This window comes from Buteo buteo, chromosome Z (genome assembly GCF_964188355.1).
Source record: "Buteo buteo chromosome Z, bButBut1.hap1.1, whole genome shotgun sequence".
Classification (NCBI taxonomy): domain Eukaryota; kingdom Metazoa; phylum Chordata; class Aves; order Accipitriformes; family Accipitridae; genus Buteo; species Buteo buteo.
The window spans coordinates 75,826,706-75,852,995 of NC_134204.1; the positions used below are offsets into that span (position 1 = coordinate 75,826,706).

Sequence of the window (26,290 nt, forward strand, 5' to 3'; positions counted from 1 at the left end):
TTTAATCTTTTTTTTTATCTTTAAGCTTTCCTTTAGCATTGCCAAGATAGTTGGTTTCCTTCATATTTCGTCAAAGTAGTCTTAGAATTATCTATTTTGTATACACATGTATGTGTATATACATATGTGTATACATCTCAGTAATAAATATTCCTCTGCCTATCATCAGTCCTTTAACTGCACATGGCAAACAAGAATAGACCCTTGTTTACCACAGGGGAGAATCCCAGAGACCTCAGCAGGATCTTTTGCAATCTGAAGCCCACCATGCCAGGTTTTTGCTTGGGCTTGAATCCTACAGATGCTTGTCGTAGTACCACAATGAGGGAAGTTCCTGCTAATTTAATTGCAAATGGTATCTTTCTCAAGATTTGTCTTCTGAGTCAGGTAACAAAAGATTCACATTTTGAAAAAGTTTTTGAAAGTTACTTCTTGATACCAGGTATGAAATTGTTGTTAGTGTTTCAAAATGTTCTTATTGCTAGTGTGTCAACGTAGAAACTGATTTTGGTGCTCTCTACAACCCTCTACTGAAGCAACACATTTTCCACAGTCATGTCTTTTCATACCCTCCCTGTCCAAAGGTCTCTGCTCCCATCTTCTTTCCCCCTCAGCACCCTGTTACCAGATGTAAGAAGTGGTGATTAAGAGCACAGACTTAAGGCATCTTGGTCATGTTTAAATGTGAAGGATAAGTAACGTTTCAGGGTAGTTTAGCTATCCATAGCTCAAATCTGGAGTAGAAAATAGTTCTGGAACACCATTCACAATATGTCACAGTCGTCAGTGAAATGAAAAAAAATTCCAGAATATGCTTTGAGTTTTTGGCAATGGGGTTTTACTGTAGCACAGAATATAGTGATTTCAGATTAGATAAGCCATTCTGCTCTTAAAGAGAGAGAAACAAAATGTAACAGAACTTTTTGACTTTTAAATTGGGGATATTCTGTGGTATGTGTGACCACTTCATACCTCAGCTATAAGCAAAATTATATAATAGAAACCTGATTAGTCTGATAACGCAGTAAGCAGAAAGTTAAATAATTCTGTAAGAAGCATTTACTGTCCCAGAGGGCTTTACGGTTCGCAAAAAGGAACCATAACAAGTGGTGATCTAAACTGATTAATGTATTCTGTGGAGTGATTAGTATCTTCTCTCTTTGTGAATGGCATGAGATGAATTCTGCAGTAAAAGCTTTGAAGAAGAAATGATTTGAGCTCCAGTTGCTTAATGAACCAGGGACTTCCAACAGTGCTTCAGAAATGCTTAAAACAAGAAAACAACAAAAATTCATCATTCTCTTTCTGCTTTTGCCAGCAGTGGATCCTACCAGCCAAATACTAGAAGTAAATGAGTACCTTTAAGTAACTGCCTTGCAGCTGTTCCAAAAAGAAATCCAGAGCAGTTTCCATTATAGTGGCCTTTCATGGCCATGTGGTTACCAGAGCCAAAAAACACTTCTCCCTGTCTGTGCCAGTGAATACTTCTCTATTTTCCTTTCTTTTTGTTTGAATTAGAGTGGAAGAGATTTAAACTATTCTTGCCACAGAATGGTCATCCTCAGTACCTTTTTCTTCTTTATAATCATGCTTCAGAACAGACTCCTGTGGGGTGGCACAACTGTTGTAACCCTTTTCCCCAACAAAGCCCAATACGATTTGCATTTTGGATTTGGTGCCCAAATTTCTGCAGCCATCAAATGCGTGGATTTTTTTTCCCCCCTTCTAGGTGAGTAAACAAATTAACCTCTTTACCAAAACAGACCTCTGGTGGTGGTAAATAAGGTAAACAAGAGAACAAAAGGAAATGGTGAGACTGGAAGCAACAGTTTGTGATTAGCAGTATATCCAGGCATCACAGGGGAAGCTTAAATACCAGTATGCTTTTTTTTAAATTCTTACACTAGATGAGATTCCCAGAAGTTCAAAATACATCTCCATTTTGTTCAAAGTAGACCAATACCGCCTTATAGGCAGCTGCTCAGTACTGTAGGAACAAGTTACTGATAGAGAACCCATTGTTGCCAGGCCCCTGAGAGAGAAAGATTTTTCTGTATTCTGTTTATATATTTCACAAAGCAATGCATCAAAGCAAATGAAACCCAAACTGTCTGATGTATATTTTGAGAAAAAAAATGTACTTGCCATGGTAAACACAGGATAGTCTTCTTATTACCATTTGGAAATCTCTATTTCCAGTCCAAAATGAACTTTGCTACTCTCATTAACATAGTTTTGCATAAGCTTTTTGCTTGTAGACTAAACTCTCCCAAGTGCTCACTTTGCTGGTTTTCTTGGTGATGAGTGGTGGAAGGTGTGCCCTGGAGGTGGAAGTAGCCCCAATAGCCTACAGCAGTTTTTCAGTATAAAAGTCCAGTCTTTCAGCTGCTGGAGCCAAGAAAATTCCCAGCTTGGCTCACTGAGCACCAAACTGGGCCCAAAGGATGCATGTTGTAATTATTTACACATGGAAACTCACTTAGGATGTTAGAGGTGCAGATTATTTTTTTTCCTCTTGTTTCTTCCACTCTGATGACTTCTAGAGTGACACAGATAGGGGATTGCATGCTACATTTGTCTCCAGGAAGCTCTCCCCGGGGCTGACGTCTTTGGGGAAGGTCTGTCCTGCACTGCACTCATCCTGCACAGCAGCCTTCAGGGACTCACAGCAGGTCAGGTGTCAGGTTGAGGATAAGGCAGGTAGGCAACTGGAGACTAAGCTGGGTGAGGTAGTGGAGAAGCCTAGTCTGCATCATGACACAGATTTTTTTTATTTTTTTTTTTTGAAAGCTTAAGAGGTGGCATATTTCAATCACTAAATTAGATGATAGAATGAAATTGCCTTCCTGTCTTCCACAAAGCCAGGAGGTGTTGAGCCTATACCTGCGTTTGACTAATGTTTGTGAAGCTTAGCTTGTTGTGAAAGCTCCCCCAGAAAAAAAATGAATTTTGAAGAGCTTTGCAGAAACCCTTTCTGTACTCTGTATGGGACATTTCAATTTGGGCTCAATATGCCTGATCATGTCTCTCCTAGTGGCAAAGCCAATTAGCTTATTTTTGCAATACCTCTACGTTGCAGTTGTGGCCTCTGTTTGAGAGGAGCTTGGAAGCCAGAGATGGGGCAGCAGAGAAGTGTTATGTGGTCTAGGAACAAATCTTTAGGAATCAAAGTGTCTAAGCCATCCTAGCAATGTAAGGGGTGGGGGGGATATGATGATGTAGAACTATGCCCGGATTCAAACTTCATTTCCTTCATTTCCTTCTCAACTGGAAAACATTCATCAGAACATGTAGGCAGTGCTTGCGAGGGATGCAGCTCATCTGAAAATGTTGGATCTGTGGAAAAACAGCAACACTACAGCAGTGTCTGAATTATTGGGTAGGTTGCTGGAGGGATGAGTTCACTCTCTGTCTTTTGGATGTGTTTTTCCGGTTCCTCTAGCTTTTTAATTTCCTAAATCTCTTTTGCTTGCAGAATTCTGCAGTGAAAGAGATTTTACGTGTGTGTGCATGTGTGTGTGCACGCTTCCTTTCTGCAGCAGTAGAAAGTGCAAGAAGTTGAAACCACAGAGCTGGCAATCTGGGCCCCTGTTGGCCAGCTCAGTATTCTCCTGACCGTCACTGCTCTTCACTAATGCTCTTGTATTTCAGTAGTGAATTGCATGGCTCCTGATTTATCTATCCTGAAAAACTGTAGGGCCGAGTCAGGGTATTTCAGACCTGACAGTTAGCAACCCTGGCATCTTCCAGAAGTAAGGCATTTTTAGAATTAGCTGGACTTTCTGCTCTCACCCATTCCTTTTTTAGCCCACGGAAGTTATTTTTGAACTTACTTTTGTAGTAGTTGACAGTGAATAAGCACTAAGGAAGGTCAACACCCTCCCTGGTTTCATAGTCATTCTGTGGAGGTCATAATCATAGTTTCCAACAGGATCTGTATCACTTGTGGATTATACCTTCCAGGAGTGAAATTGCTTTTTTTCCAGGGTTGCTGGTGACTGGGTCTCTTTGGTGCACTGAGTAGGTATGTTGGGTTACACTTTTCAAGTATAAACTGTATCCTACAGAGAGCTTCTCAGTTCAGTTTCTAGTAGCTGGGACATTTGTTAGCTCTGAGACTCCGTAGTAATACAGTCTACTACAAAAGCATCCTAAAAATTACTGGATATGCTAGCTATTGCCTCATGATCCATAAGTAACTTTATGCCTTATCATGTCATAGCAGAGTTAAAGGGATCCCCTTGCAAAGAGATTCATTTCCTCCTGTCTTTTCAGCTATGTGAAGGGAAAAATGAGGATAGTGAAATGAAGAACTAGCCTGCTGTGACTGAACCACCGCATCTTATACAAGTTTTTCTTTAAGTCCATTGAATGATTACTTTGGGAGGTGCAGTCCTGAAAGGGGTATGTGAGGAGCTGTTGTATCATGGCGGTAGGTTTTCATACTTCCATTGTGCAGATGAAATTATATCTGTACATAAGGCACAGTAGACATAAGGCTATAATGAATCAGGATCCTTGTCTGGAGACTTTTTGATTTTTTTACTTAAATTTGGGGTAAATGCCTTCTTAACTTCTACCTTCATCTTTAAAGGAAACACTGTCTTTTCCCCTTTATTTTTAAACCTTTTGTTCCTTTCAAATTCTGCAGTTTGAACAATAGTTTGTGCTTTTCATTCAGTAATGGAGAATTTTTTGTTGCAAATTGGAATTTTTTTCTCATCTGTTACAACTTTACTTTCATAAAACCCATGGTTTTGCAGCTGTGGGTTGAGAAAGTATTTACATATTGATTCAATTATTCTTATACTTACTTGCTTATGCTTATTTTAAAGATATTCTTAATTGATACCCTTATGTGGGGATTGTGAAGTTGGCACTTCCCCAAAGTTTTTCAGCTGTAGCCTTCCTGATATGTTGGTAAACTTCAGAGTGTTTTACCTAAACTGAAAGCAGTGCTACTGGTTTTCCACTCACTGCTGCACTAAATGTAAAGCTGTAAGATACCTACTGCTGTTTTGGACTCCTATTCTACCATTCCCAATTCTGCATTTCCTCTGAAATGCTTTCTGGGTTTCTGGGCAGCTCTGAGAATGCTAAATATTATTTTTGGGACCCAAGGGTAGCTACCTCAGAATTAAAAGCTCATCCTGTATAGAATGAGTCTCTTCAGAGTCTCTCAAACTTCAAGGAGACTGCATGCAAGTTGCATGACTTCTGCAAAATTGAGGTCTCTGGCTTGTACTTCACATTTCATTGTATGCAAAATTGTCATCTTCCTCAGACTTCCTTGCCAAACAAAGTGCTTTTCATCTCCCCTCTGTTCTGGGTAAGAAAACAGCAGCATGTTGAGGTTAATTCAGTAAAGGGAAAAAAGAGAGGAGCAGACTGTGTTTGGAAAGCTTAGGGTTAAAATATTTTTAAGAGTTTTCTTGGGTATGGAATCATTTTTGTGGCTTCCAAGTTTTAAAAGCTCTGTAAAAGTCAGACCTTAGTATTCTAAGAATGTTCAGCTCTGTTTCTCTCGGCAAGAAATAAATGCACCCATGCATGCTGGGGTGGGGGTGGCTGTCCTCTTTTTTTTTCTTTTTCATTTTTTTTTGTTAGGTGGACTGAGGAACTCTGCAAACTCTCGGGTTGCAGTGGGGTTTGTAAACTGATCATTTGCCCCTCAGGCACCTTGTGCTAACTAATGCTTCATTTAGACAGTATCAATCAGCAGTGTTTGAAAACTTCTTGGTGTTTGTTTTCTACCCTAAGCATCTCTTCATGCACAGCCCTCACCAGGTGGGCTGTCACTCACCGCTGAGCTGGCAGGATCCAGAGATCCCCTCTCACCTTCCTGCTCTGGGCAGCCAGTGCCTTCTCCGCTCCAGTATCTTCCCCGAAATGGGAAGGGGGTAACGGTCTTCTCACCCAAGGACATCCCATGAGCAATCTGCTGCATGCCTTGGATCCAAATCCTCATGCCACTTTAAGCTGCGATGGCGAGGCGGGGCAGCAGCAAGATGAATCAAATGGAAAGCACTGGAAAGTTGCTGACATGGGCTCTTCTTCCCAGTCTCCCCACTGCCACCCCAGTGGCGTGGTGCCGTACCACCAGAGGAGAGGAGCCGAGAGGACAACTGTAGCAGATAGTGGCTGGAAGGCCAGTGCCAAGGTGATGTTCTGGCCACGGGACAACTAGGTGTTGACTGTAGAAGCAGAGTGAGTTTTACTTATTAAGTCCTGGTGCCAAATTTCCTGGTCTGTGTGTGCTGTGTTGTGGTTCTATCTACGTCTCTTGATATTAAGAGATTTAACTCCATGTACTCAGGATTTTGTTGTTCTCTGGTTTGGGACAACTGTGTCTTGAGTATTAGATCAACCTCACATGATTAGAGGAGGCTTTGCTTTTAGTCTGCTATTACTCTGTTTTGCTTTATCTCTCTTTATGGTTTATAATTGAGAAGTTTTCTTATTCTACACAGATATGTCCTAGAGGTTTAGTTAACATGGGCAATTTGCAGCTCAGTTTGTTTTAAACTTCTGTTGAGATATACTAAATGGATGAGGTAAATCTCAGGGCACTGCACATCTGGCTTACCCGGGCAATGAAACACACTGAGTGAAACTTCAGGAAATTAAAATATAAACTTCCCTGCCCCTTTTCCTGCAGGGGCAGGAGAGGGGATGGATCTGCCTGCTTGCATATGCCATTATGGTATGTTAACACTTTCATTACTCAGCGGTACGTTGCATTTCCCTCCTGCTTGAGCCTTTCCAGTCAGATACCAGCGTCACGGGTAAATGCAATGCCTTGGGATTTGTATATTCGTGACCTTGGAGGTCAAAGCCTTCCTGGAAGATAGGCGCTGGCATCTGAAAAAGCTGATCATCTGGAGTCCCCTGTTTCAACTTTTGTCATCGAACTGTCTTTTCTTCTGCTCTTCTTTCTTTAGGGACTGAAAAGATCGCTTTTAAAGGAGATCCCAAATTTTAGATTAGCACGCTCTAAAAACAAAAATTCTCCAAAATCCCATCTGTGAACAGAGCGTTTTGTTCCTGTGTCTTCAAAATGAGAGAAGCCAGTGACCTTCATGCTACTCCTCCGAGATTGCTCAAGTTCTTTCATGCTTTTAAATTTAACAAGTCTGACTCTGTAGCGTTTTACATACTCTTATGTGTGTTGCATACATTCAGCCCTGGCTTGGCATTTTGTGAATAAGACAAATTTTTTTATCATATCTTGTTTCAGATTTCATGTGAAAAGGCTGGGGAGGATAGTACAAAATCAGGGGATAATTCACATTCTAAGCCCATGTGAAAACAAAGCCACAAAAAAAAAAAAAAAGAAAAAAAGAAGAAGAAAGTGATGTTTACCACATTTTAAATATCTGAGTTAAAAATATGTGTTCTGCCAGGTGTAGCTGGCCTCTCTCCACAGGAACAACAGTAGAGGAGGAATTGTTACCTAAGGGCAGCAGCCATCTGAAAGAAAAATTTAGATCGACAAATATATAGACAAAGAGAGAATTTATTCAGGATCGCAGAAGTCCCCTAGATCCTGGAGTCCTGACCTCCTCTGTAATTCAGACTGTAAGACTGCATCCAGATATTCCTACAGAGAGAAAAAAACCAGGGCATTCACATAATTAATGCAGATGTTGGCAAGCTTTTATAAGGGCCACTAATTCATTTGTATGACTTCCTCTCTCCCTCAAGGGTTCCTATACTTGACCTGTTATTACCACATGGTCTTTAACCAAAGAATTAAAGCCAGATGTCTTGTAGCTAGGTCTCCCTTTGTTAAGTATTCCTTATAAATTGGGGGTTTTTATGCAACAGAGAGATCCTGGAACTTTTAAAATTCTTAAATAATTAAGGCTGAAAGGTTTCTAACCTAAGAGTTGATGTATCCTAGAGGAACAATAAAAATTTTATAGTCACTGTGCTGAGAAATACTATTTACTCTAGCATTTTATTATCCTGGGTCTGCAAATGTTTCTGATCGATGTTTAGGTTGAAGGTAAAATCATTCCAAAAAGACATTTTTCTTTAACATAAATCTAAATGTCATGTAAAGCATTTGGGATATAGGTGGAAAGTTTTGTGTATTGCTTTACTAGAATTAGCTTAATCGTGTTGACAAACAAAGGGAAACAAAAGGAAACAGAAATAGCTTTGGGTAATTCTAAGGAAATCTTTATCAGATACTATTTTTACTTGAGTCCAATTACTAATTCTGTTTCCCAATTCTGTATATTTTTGATTTCAACTGGACGAATACGTTAGCTGTAGCATTTCCTGCAGAATGGCTGGAGCTGTCCAAAACATAGGGGTTTGTTTACATTTTTTAATGGGAAGAAATTCTCATCTTGTAGTGTTGTTGATCTGTTCTTCGATAGGGCTTATTACCCAGTTTCTTCCTAAAAATGCTCCTCTTTTTGTAAAAATTCAAGTTTAGTCAGTAGAGTTTCACAGCCACAAGAGCAGGGTGTCAGAGCTGGGCCTCTTTAGGAAGAGACTTTTTTGGCATGACTTTCTTGGTTTGGTTTTTTTAATCACTATTTTTACATCCTTGTTTTTAAGCCATGCTGAACAAGGAACCAGGATGTTATTCAGAGGGGTTTCTTTTTATAAGATTTAACTTTTGGGAACTGCACCTTGAGCAATTGATTATAACTAAGGAAGGAAATTCATTAAGCATTTTCTTGTTAGCTAACAGTTTTATGCAAAAGTTCTACATTCTGGTGGAGTATGGGGCTTGTTTGTTGCCCCCATAGCTGTGCTCAGCTGAGTACTCTGCAAGGAAATTAATCATGTATTCCCTGACATAGCCATAACAATACTTAAAGCAAGAAAGACTGTTTGAGGCTTTTAGCACTAGTTAAGTCAAATACTGCTTTTCTGATTTCTTCCCTCACTCCTACTTCAAATTGGAATAAGCCAGTTCAGATGAGTTATACATGATGTATTTCAAACACTGTTTAGAAATGTGACTGATGGAAAAAGAAGAATGTTTATAGAAATACAGTGGCCTGCTTCTTTTAGTCTTTATAAATGCACTTCATGCTTCATGGAAAGACATAGCCTGTGGCCCTGGAAAATCACAGTCTCAGAGCATATTGATGAGCTTAATTTAGGGTCTTCTTCCCAGTTTAAGACAGGACAAGAAGGAATGCCCCTGATGGAGACCTGAATGAGTCAAAATGTGCTGGGAAATGTAATCCACTTTTCCTCCTCTTTGAGGAGCTCTTCTTGTAACACTGCTACAGCCAAACAACAGTTTTATGCACTGGTAACATAAATAAGGTGTCCTGTAACAGAGTTTACTTTTCTTAATTACAAATTTCATGCCCTTCTTTTTAAGTGAATTTTTCAGCAGGTCTGCTTGGCCACATGCTCATTTGCTATGCAATTTACAACTGCGTCAGAAATCATGCTAGCTCCCAGAGCAGATGGAATCATTTCTGATTGTTTCTAATCTGGTTGCTGTTACTAGACTCCTCAGAGCAATTGTTTGCAAGTTGTGGAATGCCATTTAGTCTGAAAAAATAAATTTGTTCTGAAGCATGTTCCCTTCCTATCCCCCTCCCTGCTCTCTGTGCATGTCTTGTCCATGGAGGCAATCATATGTTTTCAGTTCTGATATTCTTTTTTTTTCTCTCTCTCTTTTTTTTCCCCTCTTCTTTCAGTCCACAGCCATGAGCGAACCACAGTGCTACTACAATGAAACCATTGCCTTCTTTTATAACCGAAGTGGAAAATATCTAGCCACTGAATGGAACACTGTCAGCAAGCTTGTAATGGGACTGGGGATTACCGTCTGCATCTTCATAATGCTGGCCAACCTCTTGGTTATGGTGGCTATTTATGTCAACCGCCGATTCCACTTCCCTATTTATTACTTAATGGCCAACTTAGCCGCTGCGGACTTTTTTGCAGGGCTGGCCTACTTTTACTTAATGTTCAACACAGGACCCAACACTAGAAGATTGACTGTAAGCACCTGGCTTCTCCGTCAGGGTCTTATTGACACTAGCCTGACAGCCTCTGTAGCCAATTTGTTGGCCATTGCTATTGAGCGGCACATTACAGTTTTCCGAATGCAGCTACATACTCGGATGAGCAACCGGCGAGTAGTGGTCGTAATTGTGGTTATCTGGACTATGGCCATTGTCATGGGCGCCATACCCAGTGTCGGATGGAACTGTATTTGTGATATCACTCACTGCTCCAACATGGCACCGCTCTACAGTGACTCCTACCTGGTCTTCTGGGCTATTTTCAACCTGGTCACTTTTGTAGTCATGGTGGTCCTATATGCTCATATCTTTGGGTATGTCCGCCAAAGGACTATGAGAATGTCCAGACACAGTTCTGGACCCCGCAGGAATCGGGACACCATGATGAGCCTCCTGAAGACTGTGGTCATTGTGCTTGGTAAGTGCTTACTTTGCCTCCCCTGTTCTCCCCCTCTGTTTCTTATCAGGTGATTTCAGTAATGCAGGTCCAGCTTCTGGGAGGTCGGCAGCATTTGGAAGACACTAGAAGAGGTAGGGGCAATAAGAACCCCTCAGCATTTGTTACTGTGTTGGGACTATCATCAAGCTTGTTTATGGAAGTGGGTATAAGAGACTTGGTCACTCAGCCCTGTAATGTGAAACTGATGAAAATCCAGGACCTTGAGATGTCAGATGGTGGGTTTTTGCAGCTATGCATGTTTAAAGCTTGTTGTAGCAGCCTATCCTGTGCAATGTTCGCCCTTTCGCCTTTGAAGATGCCAAATGGCTGCAACCTTAAAATAGTACAGGGAAGGCTCAATCTTCCACTGAAGTACCTCTTGTCTCCTTTTTGCCACCCAAAAGGTGTCGTGTTTATTCAGGCAGTACTCCCATGTCTAGAGAACAGTGAGGGGCTACAGGCTATTGATGAAAAGATTTTGTGTGTTAAGCAGGACTGCATGTACAGTTCACTCAGGTCTACAATGTTTGGCACATCTGAGTATCTGCCAATTTGTTAATACAGAAAAGTAGCACATAAGGCACTGGTGTGCTTCAGCACACTGCTCAGGAGATGCCTAAGCTTCAGGGCTTGCAAAACAAGAAAACATGAGGCAAATATCATGACACACATTGGAGTCAGAAGGTTCCTGTCTTTTTGTGAATGGCTGTATTTGGCTTTTGTCTGGGGCTCTCACTTTCCTTATGAAAAAGCACAGCCTGGATGCTGGGTACCATTCCCTGGTGAGAGTTCTACTCTTTGTTGCTCCAGATGATAGCGAGCTGCAGGCAGGCAGGGATAGTGCTGGTTGTCTCCTTGTCCCAACCTGTGTTCCTACCCATGAGGTCCTCCAGCACAGTACGCAGGTCTCTTGGGATCCTAGTAGCCTGTTGCATCATGAAGTTCCCTTAGTAGTCTATAAATGCAACTGTACACAGTCTGCAAAGCCCAAAACTTAGCCCCAGTTCTGGCTTTGACATCCTGATTTCTATGGCTTTATGCCATGACTTGTGTTTTCTAGCAGTTCCTATCTGCACAAACGCAGCAGAATAGTTGCAGAGATTTGTTGTGAATCACTGTGTCAACTCATATGTTAGTTTAAGAACGTATGTGTTGCTCTCTGACCTAGTTATTAGCTTTGTAACCAGAATATGAACTGTGTAGTTGACTAACCTGTTCAGCCATTGATAAGTTGTGTTCCTACAAGTCCTGCTCTTCTCTTCAGGCAAAGACTCTCTGTGACTTTTGTGAGGGAGGCTGTAGTGGTGGGTAAAACCTCTCCTGACTGCCTGGTGGTTCCAAAATCTGTGCCTCCCCATCTCCGTCATCCTCCTCACAGAAGGCAAGATGAGGTTAAGAACAGAAAGAAAATTTAGATTTTGCAGTCATCTTTTTAGGAAATAGATCCTTGTTTTCCCTCCTGAAGGAACTGCTGTTCATACAGCAGTGGAGTATTTCCTGTGAGGTGAAAGCCTGGCTGAGACTTTTAATAAAAAAAAAAGGGGGGGGAGGCGGTCCACGGATACTAAGTGCTTATACCAGTGCAATGCAGAGTCGTAGGAATAAATAAACAGTCACTGAATAAATAGCACGTGGCAGTTAACCCCAGGCATTTATGGGACTAGAGGTATGTATGCAGTTGGAAGGCTTCATAGTGGCTGCACCCTCCTCCGTTCTCCTGTGAGCAGAGGTTACAGGGAAGATGTACAGGCCACACAGTGTGGCCACGACAGTAGAGATGTACAAGGAACATAAAGCAGCCCTTTTTTTTCCCTAATAAGTACCTTATTTTTTCCAGGTATTGTTCTGGAAACAGTGGAACAACTTCAGAGGTTAAGTAGCATTAGCCAAACTGAAGGCAACTCAAGTTTAGCTGCTCATGTAGTTCAATAGTATCTCTGATTCCTCATTGGGGCTATTTGGAGTAAGATTTTTCAGGACTGCAGGTGGCACATGTTGAAGCTTCTTCAAAATTCAAACAGGACCTTATTTCTTATTACTGGTGCAGTTAAATTCATTCGGTGTTGTGTACACACTCTGCTTTAGCACCTCTTCTAATCTGCATAAAACACCATTTGCAGAGAGAGGTAACGTATTATTTTATTAAATCTGCTTGAAGAAAACAAAGGCACTCCCAGGCTGTGACACTCTTGATCCTGTATTTGGATCTCCCACTTTGGTATTATTTTGAAAAGGGGTGGGTTGGTTGGTTGGTTTGTTTGTTTGTTTGTTTTTCAAAGCAGTGTGGTTTATTTGGTTGGAGGAGGTCAGTCATAGGGCTACAGTGCAAAGAAGCAGCAATGCTTTCACCTCCTTACCACCTGTGAGACACAGTTGCAAGATAAAGATGGCTGGGAAACAGCTGTGGGATTGTTGGTTTGTTTTGTTGTTTTGTTTTTTTTAAATAAATTTTAAAAAATAGCCTGAAGCCAAGAGTCACGCCTGGGGGCAACCACAGAGATTTTTGGAGGTTAAACGTTTGTGCATCAGGGTGTTAAGCAGACTGTTAGATGAACTATAAGAAACGTTCATGAGTTGCCATCAGCTGGCGAGTGCTGCTCCCTATTACTGAATTTGCATTTCCAGTGTTTTGTGGTTCTAAAGAAAAAAAGCTAAGCATCACTTCGAAGTGCTGGTTTGGTGGTATCTCACTTTGGAGTAGGGGTTCGGACAGCCTGTTGATCAGGCGGGTGTCCTGGTGCTCTGGCATTGCTTGCAGTCTGCTTGCATGTCTGGCTTAAAATTTTCACAAGCAGAAGATTTGATTTTGAGTGTCATATTTCCTGAGTGCCGTCTTCAAAGGTAGTCAGTGCATAGTGCTGCGAGTTCATCTGTTTGAGCTTTGGGAAATGCAGAGAAGGTGGGTGTCTTAGGCTGCTTGGAGCAACTTGCTGAACGTTTATCTCGTGTGATCTGGCTTTTTTTCTGCATCAGTGAACCTCAATAACACAGAGGAAGAGACCCCCTGTCTTTCTTAATGGTGCAGATCAGGGTAATACATTGCTGTTCGAGGTAGAAACCAAATTCTTGCTGGAGGTGGAGAGGGGAAGGGAAGCGTTTCAGTTTATTCGTAAGAACCCTCTCCCTCCTCTCCTGCCCCATGGCTGAGTGAGGCAGGGAGCTGGTTGGTGAGTGTCAGCCCACTTACCCAGAAGGAGGCAATTCATTTTGGAGGAGAGGGAGGGTGCCTTGGGAACCGAGGAAAAACAGGGCGGGGAGTCTGAGTAAACCTATGAGCACTGGCAGAGGGAGGCAAACCAGTCCTCGTCTTAGGATCTTTGTTAAAATGCTGCTCAGCCGTAAGTAACCCCCTTGTGACTTGGGCAGCAATGAACTGGTCGTTTGACTTTTAAACTTCCATAAACGGGTCTTCCTGAAGTCGTCCTGCTGGCTGTACTCCCAGGCAGAGCCTCACTGCTGCAAGCAGAAGATCGTCTTTTCCTCTGTCCCCATCCACGCTACGTTTCGGGGGGCTGGAGGGGGGGGCGGAATTAACACAAGAGCTTCTTGTTCGTTAGCTGCCTAACACGGCCTGCCCTCCTCGCGCCTTGCTGCCTTGCTCCAAGAGGCGAAGAGCCGCCCCGAAGCGGGCGCAGTCCTCCGATGCTGTCAGCATGTGCGGGGCAGGCGCCAGCCGCCTCCGACAAGAGGGTGATTGTGCGGGGAGGGCTGCGGACGCTTGGCGCGCGGGCTGGAGCGGTCGGGATCTGGCACACGGCGTCATCCCACAGAGCGGGTGGGATGCTGAATCCCAGGAACAAGTCAAAAGCAGAGAACAGATTTTTTTTTTTTTTTTTTCCTCATGCCCTTTTGTTTTTTTTTCCTTGAGTAAAATATTTTAAACAGAAGGAAGTGATTTCATAGTTGAGCCCTTTTTTCTTTTAACAAGGCTGCTTTTGAAATCTTTCGAAAGTAACATGGAACATAAAGCTCTTTCTCTAGAGCATGCTTTTCCTTTGCACTGGGGCTAAGGAAGGACTGATCTGTGTACCGCACACAGCCATAAAATCAGGTCTGGTTTGGCTTGCAGTTCAATGACACTTTGCCTTTCACCACCGCCATGTGTTACGTTTAAATGAGCAGTCGAGGGAACAGGCAGAAACCTAGCAGATACGACAGATGAAAGTTGGCATCCTCTCTTCCATCCTCCACGGTTTCTTATCTTATGTTTAAGGACAAAGCTAAACTGTTTTTCTGGTGGGGTCGTCGTTAGACTCTGAATGCATTTGGCCAGGCCAAAGGCAGGTTTGGCCCCCAAATGGATGACAATATCTAACTACTGTTTTAAGAAGCAGTGAAAGCACTGAAAAAGGATTTCAGAGCTCAGGGGTGGAAAAAACTAGCTCTGCTCTGGATTTCCATGGCCTGGAATAAGTCATGAAAGGCTAGGGTCTTCTGGGGGTTCTTATATACCCTCATTTGTAGATAACTACCAGCTTAGATTGTTATTGTTGGAAAGTTAGCCTGTATGTTCGCCTGCCTAAATGCTGGTTGAAGACCCTTCCTTAACTTGTCAGCTCTTGTTTTTGCAATGTGGATAAGTGTTCCCTATACCTCCATACACATATTTAGGCATCCTTCTCTATTTAGAAGTTAGACTGTGAGAGTACAATGTTAAGGTTTTATAACTGAATTTTACATAACAGTAATAGCAACAAACTTTCATATGTATGTTTTACCAATCCTGCCAATTAGCCTTCCGTGTTGGGTGAGGTCTCAGTGGTGTTTGGCCAAAATTAGGCATGCCTGTTGAGCCCAGAACCACAGCTAGCCCCCAGGATGTAGGCAGAGCAAACAATGAATTCATGATTGCTTACCCTTTATGTTCCTGGGAACTAAAAAGACACTTTGGCTTTTCCTGCCTGTAAGACCATCCAACTTTGTTTGGAGCAATGTGGTTTATTCTGCAAGATTTGGAAACTAATGTGGGCACAGATAAAAAAAAAGCGAAGGTTCTTTTTGTATAAACTATTTTAATTTAAAGGAGTCTCACTGTTTTTGAAGACAGTCCCGTATTATAACGAAGCAATAAATGCAAGGAAAACATCTGGAAGTTTAGTATAACATCTGGAAGGGTGGAACTGCCCAGCAACAATTTTTTTCTTGCCCTCTCTTTCTGCCACAGTTGTGAATTGCATGGGAGACTTATTTTTGTACTTTAGTAGCTTTTCTTTCACAACAAGGTGCCAAATGCGGATGGAAAGCAGCAAATGACTATGATAATGCACGTGAGTGTCAACATATGCTGTAGCCAGACAGTTAAAGCAAATAAAGTGCTTTATTGATAACTTTAACCTTTCTGGGTGATTGATTGTTACATAGCATTTCATTTCAAGGTCAAAACCATGAAGTTCTGTAGAGACACATTTTTTAAAAGATGTTTTCAATATCTTTGCTGTCTCTTCTGGCATGCAGTCTGCATCTTTTCCTGCTTTCTCCCCTCATGCAGTAAGATCACTTGATTTTCAGTAGAAAATAAGACCGTGAAATAGTGCTACAATCTGAATGACAGCACCCTGTGTTTTGCCAGAGGCATGTCTATATTTCCATACCCCTCATGCAGTGTCAGGTGGTTAACTGGGGTGGCCTATCTTGATTGGCTCCCGAATCGTAAAGCTTTGACCTACCTAAGCCTTATTAACTATACTTCACTAGTTACCAAGTAAGTGGTCCTGGGCCAAGATGAAGATGATCTTGTCTCGGCAGAGCTTGGTTATGGCATCACTTGAACTTCAGCAGACCTTCCCTGCCCATGGAAAGCTATTCTGGTGGGCCAAAGCAAACATCAGCCCTGCTAGTGCAATGCAACTGATAAGAGGATCTTTTGGAGAAGCCAGGGTTTAAGTCTGAGCCCCATGGCTGGAAGAAGACAGCTTCACCTATTCATCTCTTCCCTGAGGAGTCCTGCTGGCATGAAGAGAGCCGAGGTCTCCAGCAGCGTTTTCTCTGAGATGACTGAAAATGAGGATGTCATCTTAGCTTGGAGATGTCCTTCCACCAGGTAGCGGTGGCCCCATTTGGGGCTCCAGTTGGTTTTTTTCCTTGACATTATTACATTTTCCTTAGAGAGCTGGGCTGGGCAATGAGATCAAGCTGGAGTTCAGATGAGAGCAGCACATTTCACAGCTTCTTCTCTGGAAGTGGGGGAGTGTGAAGCCATAAATACCAGGTTAGCCTGTGGCCAGCACGGGGGACTTGTTCAGAGTCACCAACCCTGCCTGACCCCTGCGTAACAGTAATGTCACTTGTGTATTGATTTAGTCCTGACGGAAAAACAGGGCAATAAACTCTGGAACTGACGCTGGCAATACGAGTCTGAGCATCAATGACTTTCTGTTCTAGCACACAGGGTGCAGTTATGTGCAGTCCCAGTGTTTCTAGGTAAGTATATTTTAAAAGTGCATAAACTGTGAATTTAACCCACAGTCGAGTAAACTGGGAAATTGTGGCTGATTACTGTAGTCTAAATGGAGCACTCCTCATAGTTTATAACATTAATTCTTATTACCATTGTATGGAGAGGGAAGGTTTATAATAAATGCTTTCAGAGCTGCAGTGTGATGGCAGTATTTTCAAGCTGTATCATCATATATTTGCATGAAGAAGTGAAATCTTCATTAAAATTATTCTGTAAGATTTTTTTTTAATAGCACACCTTATCCTACAGGATTTTTGATGGCTTGGATTTCTTTCTCTTTTTTCTTAGTGGAAGTCCTTAAGAGTAATTGTGATTGCTCCTTGGAGGAAAATAACACATACAGGTTAGGGTGGGGATGACTTCCAGGGCTTGCTGTTACTACTTATAATGTATTATCTTTTTTTTTATCTTTTTTTTTTTTTGCATGCATCTTAATGACATTTTGGTATTGACTTAAAAAAACAGTGTACATTCATCTTGCAAGTAGGTGAAGCAGAATGGAAGTCTTCATATTACTGCTTATATTTGTTAGAAGATTTCATTGTGAAATCATTCAGATTTAATAACAAAAAATAGAATTTTCATGGTCTGTTATCCATAATGAGTGGACGAATATTTTTATGTTTGTACATGTAAATGTCCATATTCTTATTTTCTTGATAAATATAGCTTTATTACTATATTAGACAGATCTAGCACTGTTTTATGAAAGGAAGACAACTTTTCTCAAAGAACTATTAAAAACCAGTGAGTTATATTTCATCAGCAAAATGGGTTTCAGCTGTCAGTTAAAATAATGGAGGCATGAAAACTTGCTAAGGATCTAAGCTGTAATATGTACATAATTATGCAGTGATTGGAGTGTGTCTTAAATTTAAGACCCTTTGGACTTGCATAGGATGTTTCATCCTTGCTTGTTTTTTCCATGCTGGTAGTAAAAGCAGTGCTATGTGTGCTCTCTGACAGTTAATCTGTCTCTCTAAATCTCACTCACTGATCATTTTTATTGTAATTTATAATCCTACAAATGAATTCCAGTTGATCTTTTTGAATTTTGTCTAGTAGCCCCAAACCAAATCTCTTCCCAGTACTGATTGGATGGTGAAGATACTGAAAGGAAAAAGAATAAGGAAGCACAGCATCTGGAAATTACACTGTGGACAGTTCATTTGTGTGATAAAGTTCATAACTAGCTTTCTTTTTCAAAACAAGCCCATACAAGCTCTCCTTGCTGAAGCAGAAGTTATTGGTGTCTTGGATCCAGGCAGCTCTTTCTCTGAACCTGGAGCATGGTGGGGTGTGTTGGGAGTCTAATTCTAAATGTTTTGCTTAATTTCTTCACTGACTCTCCCAATTAAATTTATTGCATCCCCAGCTAAAGCTGATAAGACCCTGGTAACTGTCTTTTCTCTAAAGTATTCCAGGTATCCTTGTGTAATTCATTGCTTCACCCTGGGGAAACCATTTGGAAGTTTCCCCCTTCTCTCCCCCTTCAGTTAAGAATAAGTATTATTTATTTTCATTTGGGATCCTTTGAAACTGTGCTTTGAGGAACTTCCATCATTTCCCAAGGCAGGAATGTGGTTTTATTTTATTTTGTTTTTGAAGGGGGAAAGTCACTCTAGTAAACCCATTCCTTTACATACGATGGAAATGAGGCCTTGTTTAATAAAAGTCTTTCCCCTGATTTCAGTATAATTTATTACCTTTTCAGGGAAGAAATAAATTTAAAGGGCAAAAGAAAGCTCTCTGCATTCCTCCAAGAATGGCCAGAGAGGGACAAACCTTGAGTAGTTCTTGGTCTGTACTCAAGTTCAGCTTTTGATTAAAAAAAAAATAAAATAAATAAAACTGTAATTGCTTGCATACATTGTCTCTTGTTTCCAAAAGGCTTCTAAAAATGAATTCAAATGGCAGAAGTAGGTATTCTTCTCAGCAAGGCAAAGGGAATTGATTTTTATTTTTCTTTATAAATAATAGGATTTGGAAATCTCACCCTTACCCTCAAGCAATAGAATCCAACCTTTTCTGTCAGATCCAGGTGAAATAACAAACTGCTGGCCAAGGAGTGAAATTCACTTAGTGAAAATCCATGCTAAACCAAAATGAATTAGTACCATATCTCACTCTGCCATCTGACTCCGCTTAGCAGTGCTACATCCATGAGTGAGTACTCATTAACCTGGGCTTCTCTAAAACAGCGGAGATGGGGATGTGTTGTGGGACATTTGCTCTAACACAGAGGTCTTGGCAAACTTTGAGAAAAGCTGAAGGCCCAGGGTAGAAGTAGTTACCAAAGAAAAAATTTGAAAATCAGCATGTGCAGGAAGACTTGCATGTAAAATGTCAGCACATGACCGAGACCTACTGATCTCAGGCTTTTTGAGCTGAATTTTTTGGAACAGAAGATGGGAATCCATCCTTTAGAGGAGGCAACAATAATGCTTTTACAAAATGGCTTCTTGCAAGATAACATTTTTTTTCCTCTAGAAAGCGCATAGTTGCATGGGGAGTTCCGTTCTAAAAGTTTTGCTTAATTTCTTCACTGACACTGGGTTAAATTTCTTGCATCCTCAGTTAAAACTGATACATCTTTGATAACTGGTAAAGCAAAGAATTTGCAGTCTGGAAGATCAGAGGTGATGTCCATGTCCAGCCACTGTCTTGTGTTTTCATCTTTGGGATACCATTTGTCCTTCCCATGTTCCAGCGAAAACCGCTCAAATGCTAAGCCAGACTTAGAGCTAGACCTCAGCTTGAGGAACTATGTGAACAAAAATGCCAGCTGTTAACTTGTTGCATTGTAAAACTGCATTCAATGAGGCATTGAACAATCATTTGTTTCCACCAGTGGAAAACATTGAGAACAAGAGACTGTTTTGTGGGAGAGGAGAAGTGGTGCTCCTTCTTGTGCGTTGCTTCATTGCACATGAGCAGTGTGAGTAAGTATTGTGGGTTGTCTGTTTTTCTGGGGTAATCTGTGAAAACAGAAGAATACAATTTTAAACCGCAAGTTATTTTTGCCTTTTATAGTTTCAAGGAAACTATGGCTCTTAACATCAAAACACAAAATTATTGCCGGTGGAAAGGCTTGCTAAGACATCTGAGGTACAGCAGACGGTCAGTGTAGTGGGAAATGGTCAGCAGTGAGTGATAGATAGCCTTCAGACAACAGCCTTTGTGCCTCCCTCCTAGTCTCAGCATGCAAAGTGTGTTCAAGGAAACAGCTTACTTTATGCACGTTTAATAAATGTATTTTGAACCCACATGTGAAAGAAGAATGTGATTCGGAGCTCTTCTGGTTCTAGCTTTATTAGCAGAACAGCTTCCTATTTTCCTATTTCTTACAGCTGGGGGTGCTGTTGCTGAGCTCACAGGTGGCCTGCTTTTTTTCTTTTTTCTTTCCAGCAAAGGTCTTTACCCCCACTCCCACCCCCAGCCCTTCCATGACTTAAGTTTCTGTCACACACTTACACATTTGATGCCCTTCTTTAAAACTGAAAAGCAACAACAGCAGCAGAAAAGCCCCATGCTTTCTGCAGTTCTCTTTTGGGAAACCTTCATGCCACCTTTCCACTTTGCTGAGCCTAAAAAAGTCTCTGAAGTTCATTTTCCTTGTATCCACATGGAGAAATGCTGATATTACATTCAAGTGTGCTTCTTGTATGTGTGGCAGGTCCACTGGCAGACACATACCCTTTCCCATCAGTGCCTGGAGAGCAGGTAAAAGGACTCAGAGCTTGTATGGAAGGTCATGAGACTTCAGAATCTATGACATCATTTGTTAAGTCTGAAGCATTTGTTTTCCATGCTCAAGTATTGTCCATCAGTCTGTGCTGCTTAATGAAGTACTGGAGCAAGGGGGACTACCATACATGAAAATACTTGGTTTCCAGACCCACCAGCGAACAGGAGGTGTTCAAAGTCCCAGGGACGAGTGCTTTGAAGTTTGTGGGCAGGGTGACCTTAAGTTCTGCAACTGGGGAAGTGAGAATTTAGTCTGTTGAACTGTCCCATACATACCTGCCACAGGGCTGGACATCTGCTGCTGTGGGCTGATGTTAGGAGAGCAGTCTCTGTGCGTTGTGGTAGGTTGAAATAGTAATTCCTTGATGTTAGCGCTAAAAGCCTATGAAGGTACTTTGGAAAAAAAAAAGGTTCAGATAAGTTTGAGGGGAGTGAGAGAGTGCAATTCTGTTGCATTTCTTTGTGTTGGAGTAAGAACTGTCTGGCTTGGGTCTTTCTGCTTCAATAAAGTACTTGGTATCTGAGTACGAATTTGCTAATGTAACCATAGATATGCAAGGACAGTTAAGATTTTTGAACTATCTTCCTTCATGAAAGAAGTCATCGTCTCCTGAAGAAGAGGGAGGGAATTTAGCTGTTACAAGCAGGAAAAGCTGCCAAGCTCCTACATTTATCTTCTTTTCATGGAAATCGTTTCCTCTGACCTTGGACTCACTACCTTCCTTGTTCTCCTAAAAGCAGTTTGGGGAGCTGTTTCCCATCTTCTGATATTGATGTAACCTCAGAAAGAACTTGTTCTGACATATGGCATTGATAATTCTCGTCTTCCCTTGTTTGAAGTTGCTTTTAAGTGCCCACTTTTTACTTTTCTAGAAGTACAAGGAGTAATGTAGAGATGAATTTTCCAAGCAGAAGCTGTGTGTATAGTGAGAAAGAAAAAAAGCTGTGTAAAACTATTGCACATTTGTAGATTTGTTGCCACTTTCTTCCATTAAACAAACTAAAAATGAAAACTGTAGTTCATAAAAGGAATATTGAAGGAAATTTTAAAAAATATATTAAGTTACTTTAGATACGTAACTGGATTTCCTTGATGATGTGTTGGATTTTCTTAAACTTCAGTTACCTTCATTAACTATCAAAACAAACATAATTAGTGACATATTTTCTACCATAACTGCATGTGCTTATACAAGAGAAAAGACTGCAGTGGAAACTGTGCTCACTCTTCCCAACTTGGAGCAGTTGTACTAACACCCCAAAACAGGCTGGGGTGCCGCACCAGGGACCCAGCCTCGCCTGCCACTCTCCCCTGTGACGCTGCCCCTCACAGCCCAACTGCTTCGGTGCCGATGGTACTGCACATGTATTTCAGTTAGCTCCCATGATCTGGGAGGAAAAACTTCTACATAATTACAAAAAACCCGTTTCATTTCAAACCTTAAACATAGGGGGAACGGACTGGTTTTTATTTATCTCTTCAGCTGGTGTGCAGAGTGAGGAGTGAAGAGGTGAGTAACAATATTAAGATGTCAGTTACGTTGTGCCTATTAATCAGCTACAAGGTGCTACAAGGTCTACTTTTGACATAGGCGGATTACAATTAAAAATTTACTAGCACAGCCATGAGTTTGGGTATGTACTTCTAAGCAGTGAGGTGTGTACCTTCAGCTTACAACTGTTTAATGGGAAATACATTTCTTTCAATACATACTAAAAAACTGACAACTTTTAAGTGATGTGTAAAACAGCCCCCTGCTCTCAGTTAATTGCCAAAGGGGCTACAAAGAGTCACTTAACTCCAGGCTGTGAGGAGCCTCATGGATGGGGAAGGGCACAGTCTGAAGGAGTAAAGTCATGCCTTCCATGCAAATAGAAATGCATAACAACTCCCATCTGCTTGTACCACGCTGTAGAAAGCAGGGTGGGAATGACATGTGGGGGTTTCTAAGCCCTGCTTGCACAGGTCGAAACAGAAATCATGATAGAAAAATTGTTTTTCTTGAGATGGCAGACCTGCAAAATGTGTCTGCTGGTTTTTGATGTTCAAAGTCATGTCAGCAGGGCACACCATGTTCTGGTTCCTCCTCTGGAGGCAGATAGTGAAATGGAGTTCAGTGCTGACCAGTTCATTTTCCAGGAGATCCCTTGCCTTTGCCATGCATGTGCCCAAGCAAAAGAAAATGTAAAGATTGCATGGCAGCCAAAGAACATGAAGGGGACTTCCCTGCCACCATGTAAAATGTAGTGTATTTTTAGTTTACAGTGGGTGATTTCTGAAAGAATGTCAATGCAGAGAGATACTTGGCTCTTAAATTTCTGAATCACAAGCCTTTGCTCTGTCTAGGTTTCCTACTGACGTTATCCAGTCTCCCCTCCCCAGTAGCGCTCTCGTTTACATGCCCCTGCACACAAAAGCAACTGCTGTGTATTCTCAGAGTTCTCGTTTGAACAACCTTTTGAGCTTTCCAAACGCATATTAGCAGTTTGCAACTTTAAAACTTTGCCCTCCCTGCTCCCCAAAGGAGTGGCAGAGTGCATCTAAGGAGACCACAAGCTGTTCTTCTACCTTAAGGCAAGAGGTGAACATAGTATCTTGTGGTCCTGCTGACATGCTCAGGTGTTCCAGTCTCATCCTCCACATGAGACTGAGAAATTTCTATCATCTTTTCTACCTGTGAAGGAGATGGAGAGGTCATGGACCACATTTTAGATAGTTCAGGGTTAAGCCTCCATTTTTGTATCTATTGCTTCACTTCAAGTGTATGGTTCATCAGCTGCAAATGGAGGGGTTTTATATAATTTCAGAATAGTAAAAGGCTTGCTTGGTCAGCTACTCTTCTGCTGTAGACTCTTGAGCACGTGCCATATTAAAGGCACAGTTTCCATTTGGTAACTGCACTGGCAGCAAATGAAACTTTTAAGTTACCTCAGTTGCAGGTGTGAGTGTTGAAAACAGAAAGAGGTTTGCATTGAGATGGATGTACCTTTCAGGGCCATGGAAGATACTTGTTGAAGGTCTTCAACCTGACTTGCCAGAAATCACCTGAAATGCAGGTTGTGCTGCTAGAAGCCACATGGATGCCAGTGTGTTACTGAGTTTCCCATCTTAAAGTGCAGAATGGATGTGGTGGGGTGGTGCACAAGCTTTAAAGGCTAAAAAAAAAAAATCTATAAGGTTGACAGCAACAGGAAGGAGAGTCTTATATTCAGTCAAGATGAATAGGTAAATTGGTTGAATTTTGTGTTGTCTTTTGTTTCAGAGGTTGACTACCCATAAGGTTAATTTGAAGCATGCAGTTGCAAAGTGTTTAGTTTTGGGGTTTTTTTCCCTTGCATGCCAGTTCATACCAAGCAGCATTTAGGAAACTGAAGAATCATTTCCCAAGAAAATGTGCTGCCTAAAGTTCTTGTTCTGAAGCTGACAAGTCAATAATTCATATTAGAGAAAAGGAGATACCTCTCACTGTTAGGTGAGATTGGAATAGATGCAGTACCTTGGTAACAGGAGCTGATACGTTGTGTACATTGTGAAATACAGAAAAAAATTGCATTTCTGATAATGCTTGGCATAGTTTCTGGAACTTGTGTGAGCTGCATGAAGATTTATGAATTTATTTCAACAATGCATCTTTTGAAAGTGTCTTTTGTAGTATACAGCAGTGGAATGGGTTCATTTTTCCTTAAATAGGTTACAATTTTTTTTATTACTATTTCAATATACGTGCTTGTTAGGTAACATGGCGAAATGAGAAATGAAGCAAATTGGCTTTTCACTTGCTCTGCTTTTGTTCTAGTGCTGAGAATATAGGGTGATCTGCAGGATTTAGCTCTGAAGACATGAAGATCTTGGGGTTTCTTCCTTTTTCTTTCTCAGGTGCACTATGGCCTTAATGAGATCTCTGTTGAAAAAGCCTGTCAGCCCCAGGTGAGGAGAGAAGATAGAGACTCCCCAAGAGACCTGTTAATCCGGCAGCTGGCCCTGGCCCCTTCTCCCTAGGTTTTGGTGGGGGGTCCTGCCCGCACTGTCCCCATCCCCAGGGAGGGTGCTCACCGCTGCGCGGCAGGGACGGGAGGTGCACGAAACAGCCACCTGCAAAAAATCCCTCTCTGGCTCGGCCCCTTGACGTCGCTCTGTGTGTCCCTGTTGTGCATTTTCGCATTTTGCAGCCCATTTCCCCAAAAGCCCTTGCCCTGGGTAGAAGCAGTGTTGTGGGACATAGGTGCAGGGGTGCTGGGTGCAGAGGGATCATCGCTTGCTGCTTGCTTGCTGCCTGATGCTCAGCCTTGTGGACGGGCTTTGCCTTCCAATTGCATTTTGGATTTACTCTCCTTCAACAAGGAGAGAGTAATATCAGAGTGTGTTATAGCTTAACGTCCTTCTTATTGTTGTCACCCCCCCCAAAAAAAGGTAAAGGAAATGCATATTCATTAATAGGCTTATATGGCTTCTGTAGACCATGGGGATTAAAAATGGTCCTTCACTGAGGATAATCAGCATCTAATCCTTGGCTGTTCAGCCAGTGTTCTGCATGACATGAGTTGTACTGGTTTCTGTCTTTCCAGCAGAAGAGCTTGGCTCGGTTCAGTCTAGAGTGAGGAGGGGCCAATTTAAATAAACAAAGCGAACTAATTAACTGGAAATTATTAACGTAGCATTCTTTAGATGAACACTTCAACTTTCAGTCTATTAGTCCATCAAAGACCCAAGTGCTGCATTTACCGTGTGCTGCTGTGTGGTGGTGTTAAAGAGCAGAAGGCTTTCAGGCACGCAGCGCTGGCCTCGCTTGCCGCACCAAGTAAGCATGAGAGGTGTGTATAAGGCTGCATGCACTCAAGAAATGTGACCTTTTAAGCACATTCCAGAGAACACACTAGTGATTGATGCTGTTTCCCATGAGATTTTTCTTTTATTTAAATTTTTTTGATTCTTCGCCCACCCTCCCTCTCCCCTCCCTCTGTTCCCATCTCTCCACTCCCTTTCTTTATTTATAACTTTATCTCTGGGCCTTGCCGCTGTTCCGCTGGCAGGCGGGAGCAGCACCTCGGAGAGGCAGCCCAGCCGCCAGGATGGTACGTGGATGCTGTGGGAGGATGTGGCGGGGCCATCTCAGCCTGGACCACCCTGTCCCGCAGCGGCGGTGGCCCCGTCTCAGGTGCCTCTGAGCCGGACTGGGCTGCTGGGCTCTCCTGGCTTGTGGCGTGGCAGAGAAAAGCAATTCCAGGCTGATTTCCAGAAAGCAAAGTGTAGCGACCTTCCTGCAAACCATTGTCATAGGTATAAATATCCAGTGTATAAAGATTTACTCCTGGAACAAGAGCAAATAATTTTTTTTCCTGACTTTTTGGAACCAGGCTGTGAAATGGAAGAATTTCTTGCAATTTTACCCTGCTACTGGCAATACCATGGTTTTTCCAGTGTGCATTAAAAATAGGTGTATTTAAACCATAAGAGTAGATCTAATTGAACTGTTTGTTATTGGTAACATGCATTGAGGATTTAACCTCTTACCTTTCTTTTATGAATATGGACATTGGTTTTACAAGCAAATACGATTTAATTAACAGGGAGCTCTTAATCACTATGCCTTTGCTGAACTGTTTAATTTTTTTTTTCTAGATTTTGAAATGTTTTAGGGT

General features: G+C 41.8%; 1 protein-coding gene across 4 annotated transcripts in view; it reads left to right on the plus strand.

Moving 5' to 3' along the window:
• Positions 1-26,290, plus strand: part of LPAR1 (lysophosphatidic acid receptor 1) — a 73,123-nt gene that overhangs the window by 26,583 nt on the left and 20,250 nt on the right. For all 4 annotated transcript variants that reach the window (XM_075021140.1, XM_075021143.1, XM_075021142.1 and 1 more), the window contains one exon: positions 9,678-10,425. In XM_075021140.1, the coding sequence (XP_074877241.1) occupies positions 9,678-10,425 (748 nt within the window). The remainder of the gene's footprint in view (positions 1-9,677; positions 10,426-26,290) is intronic.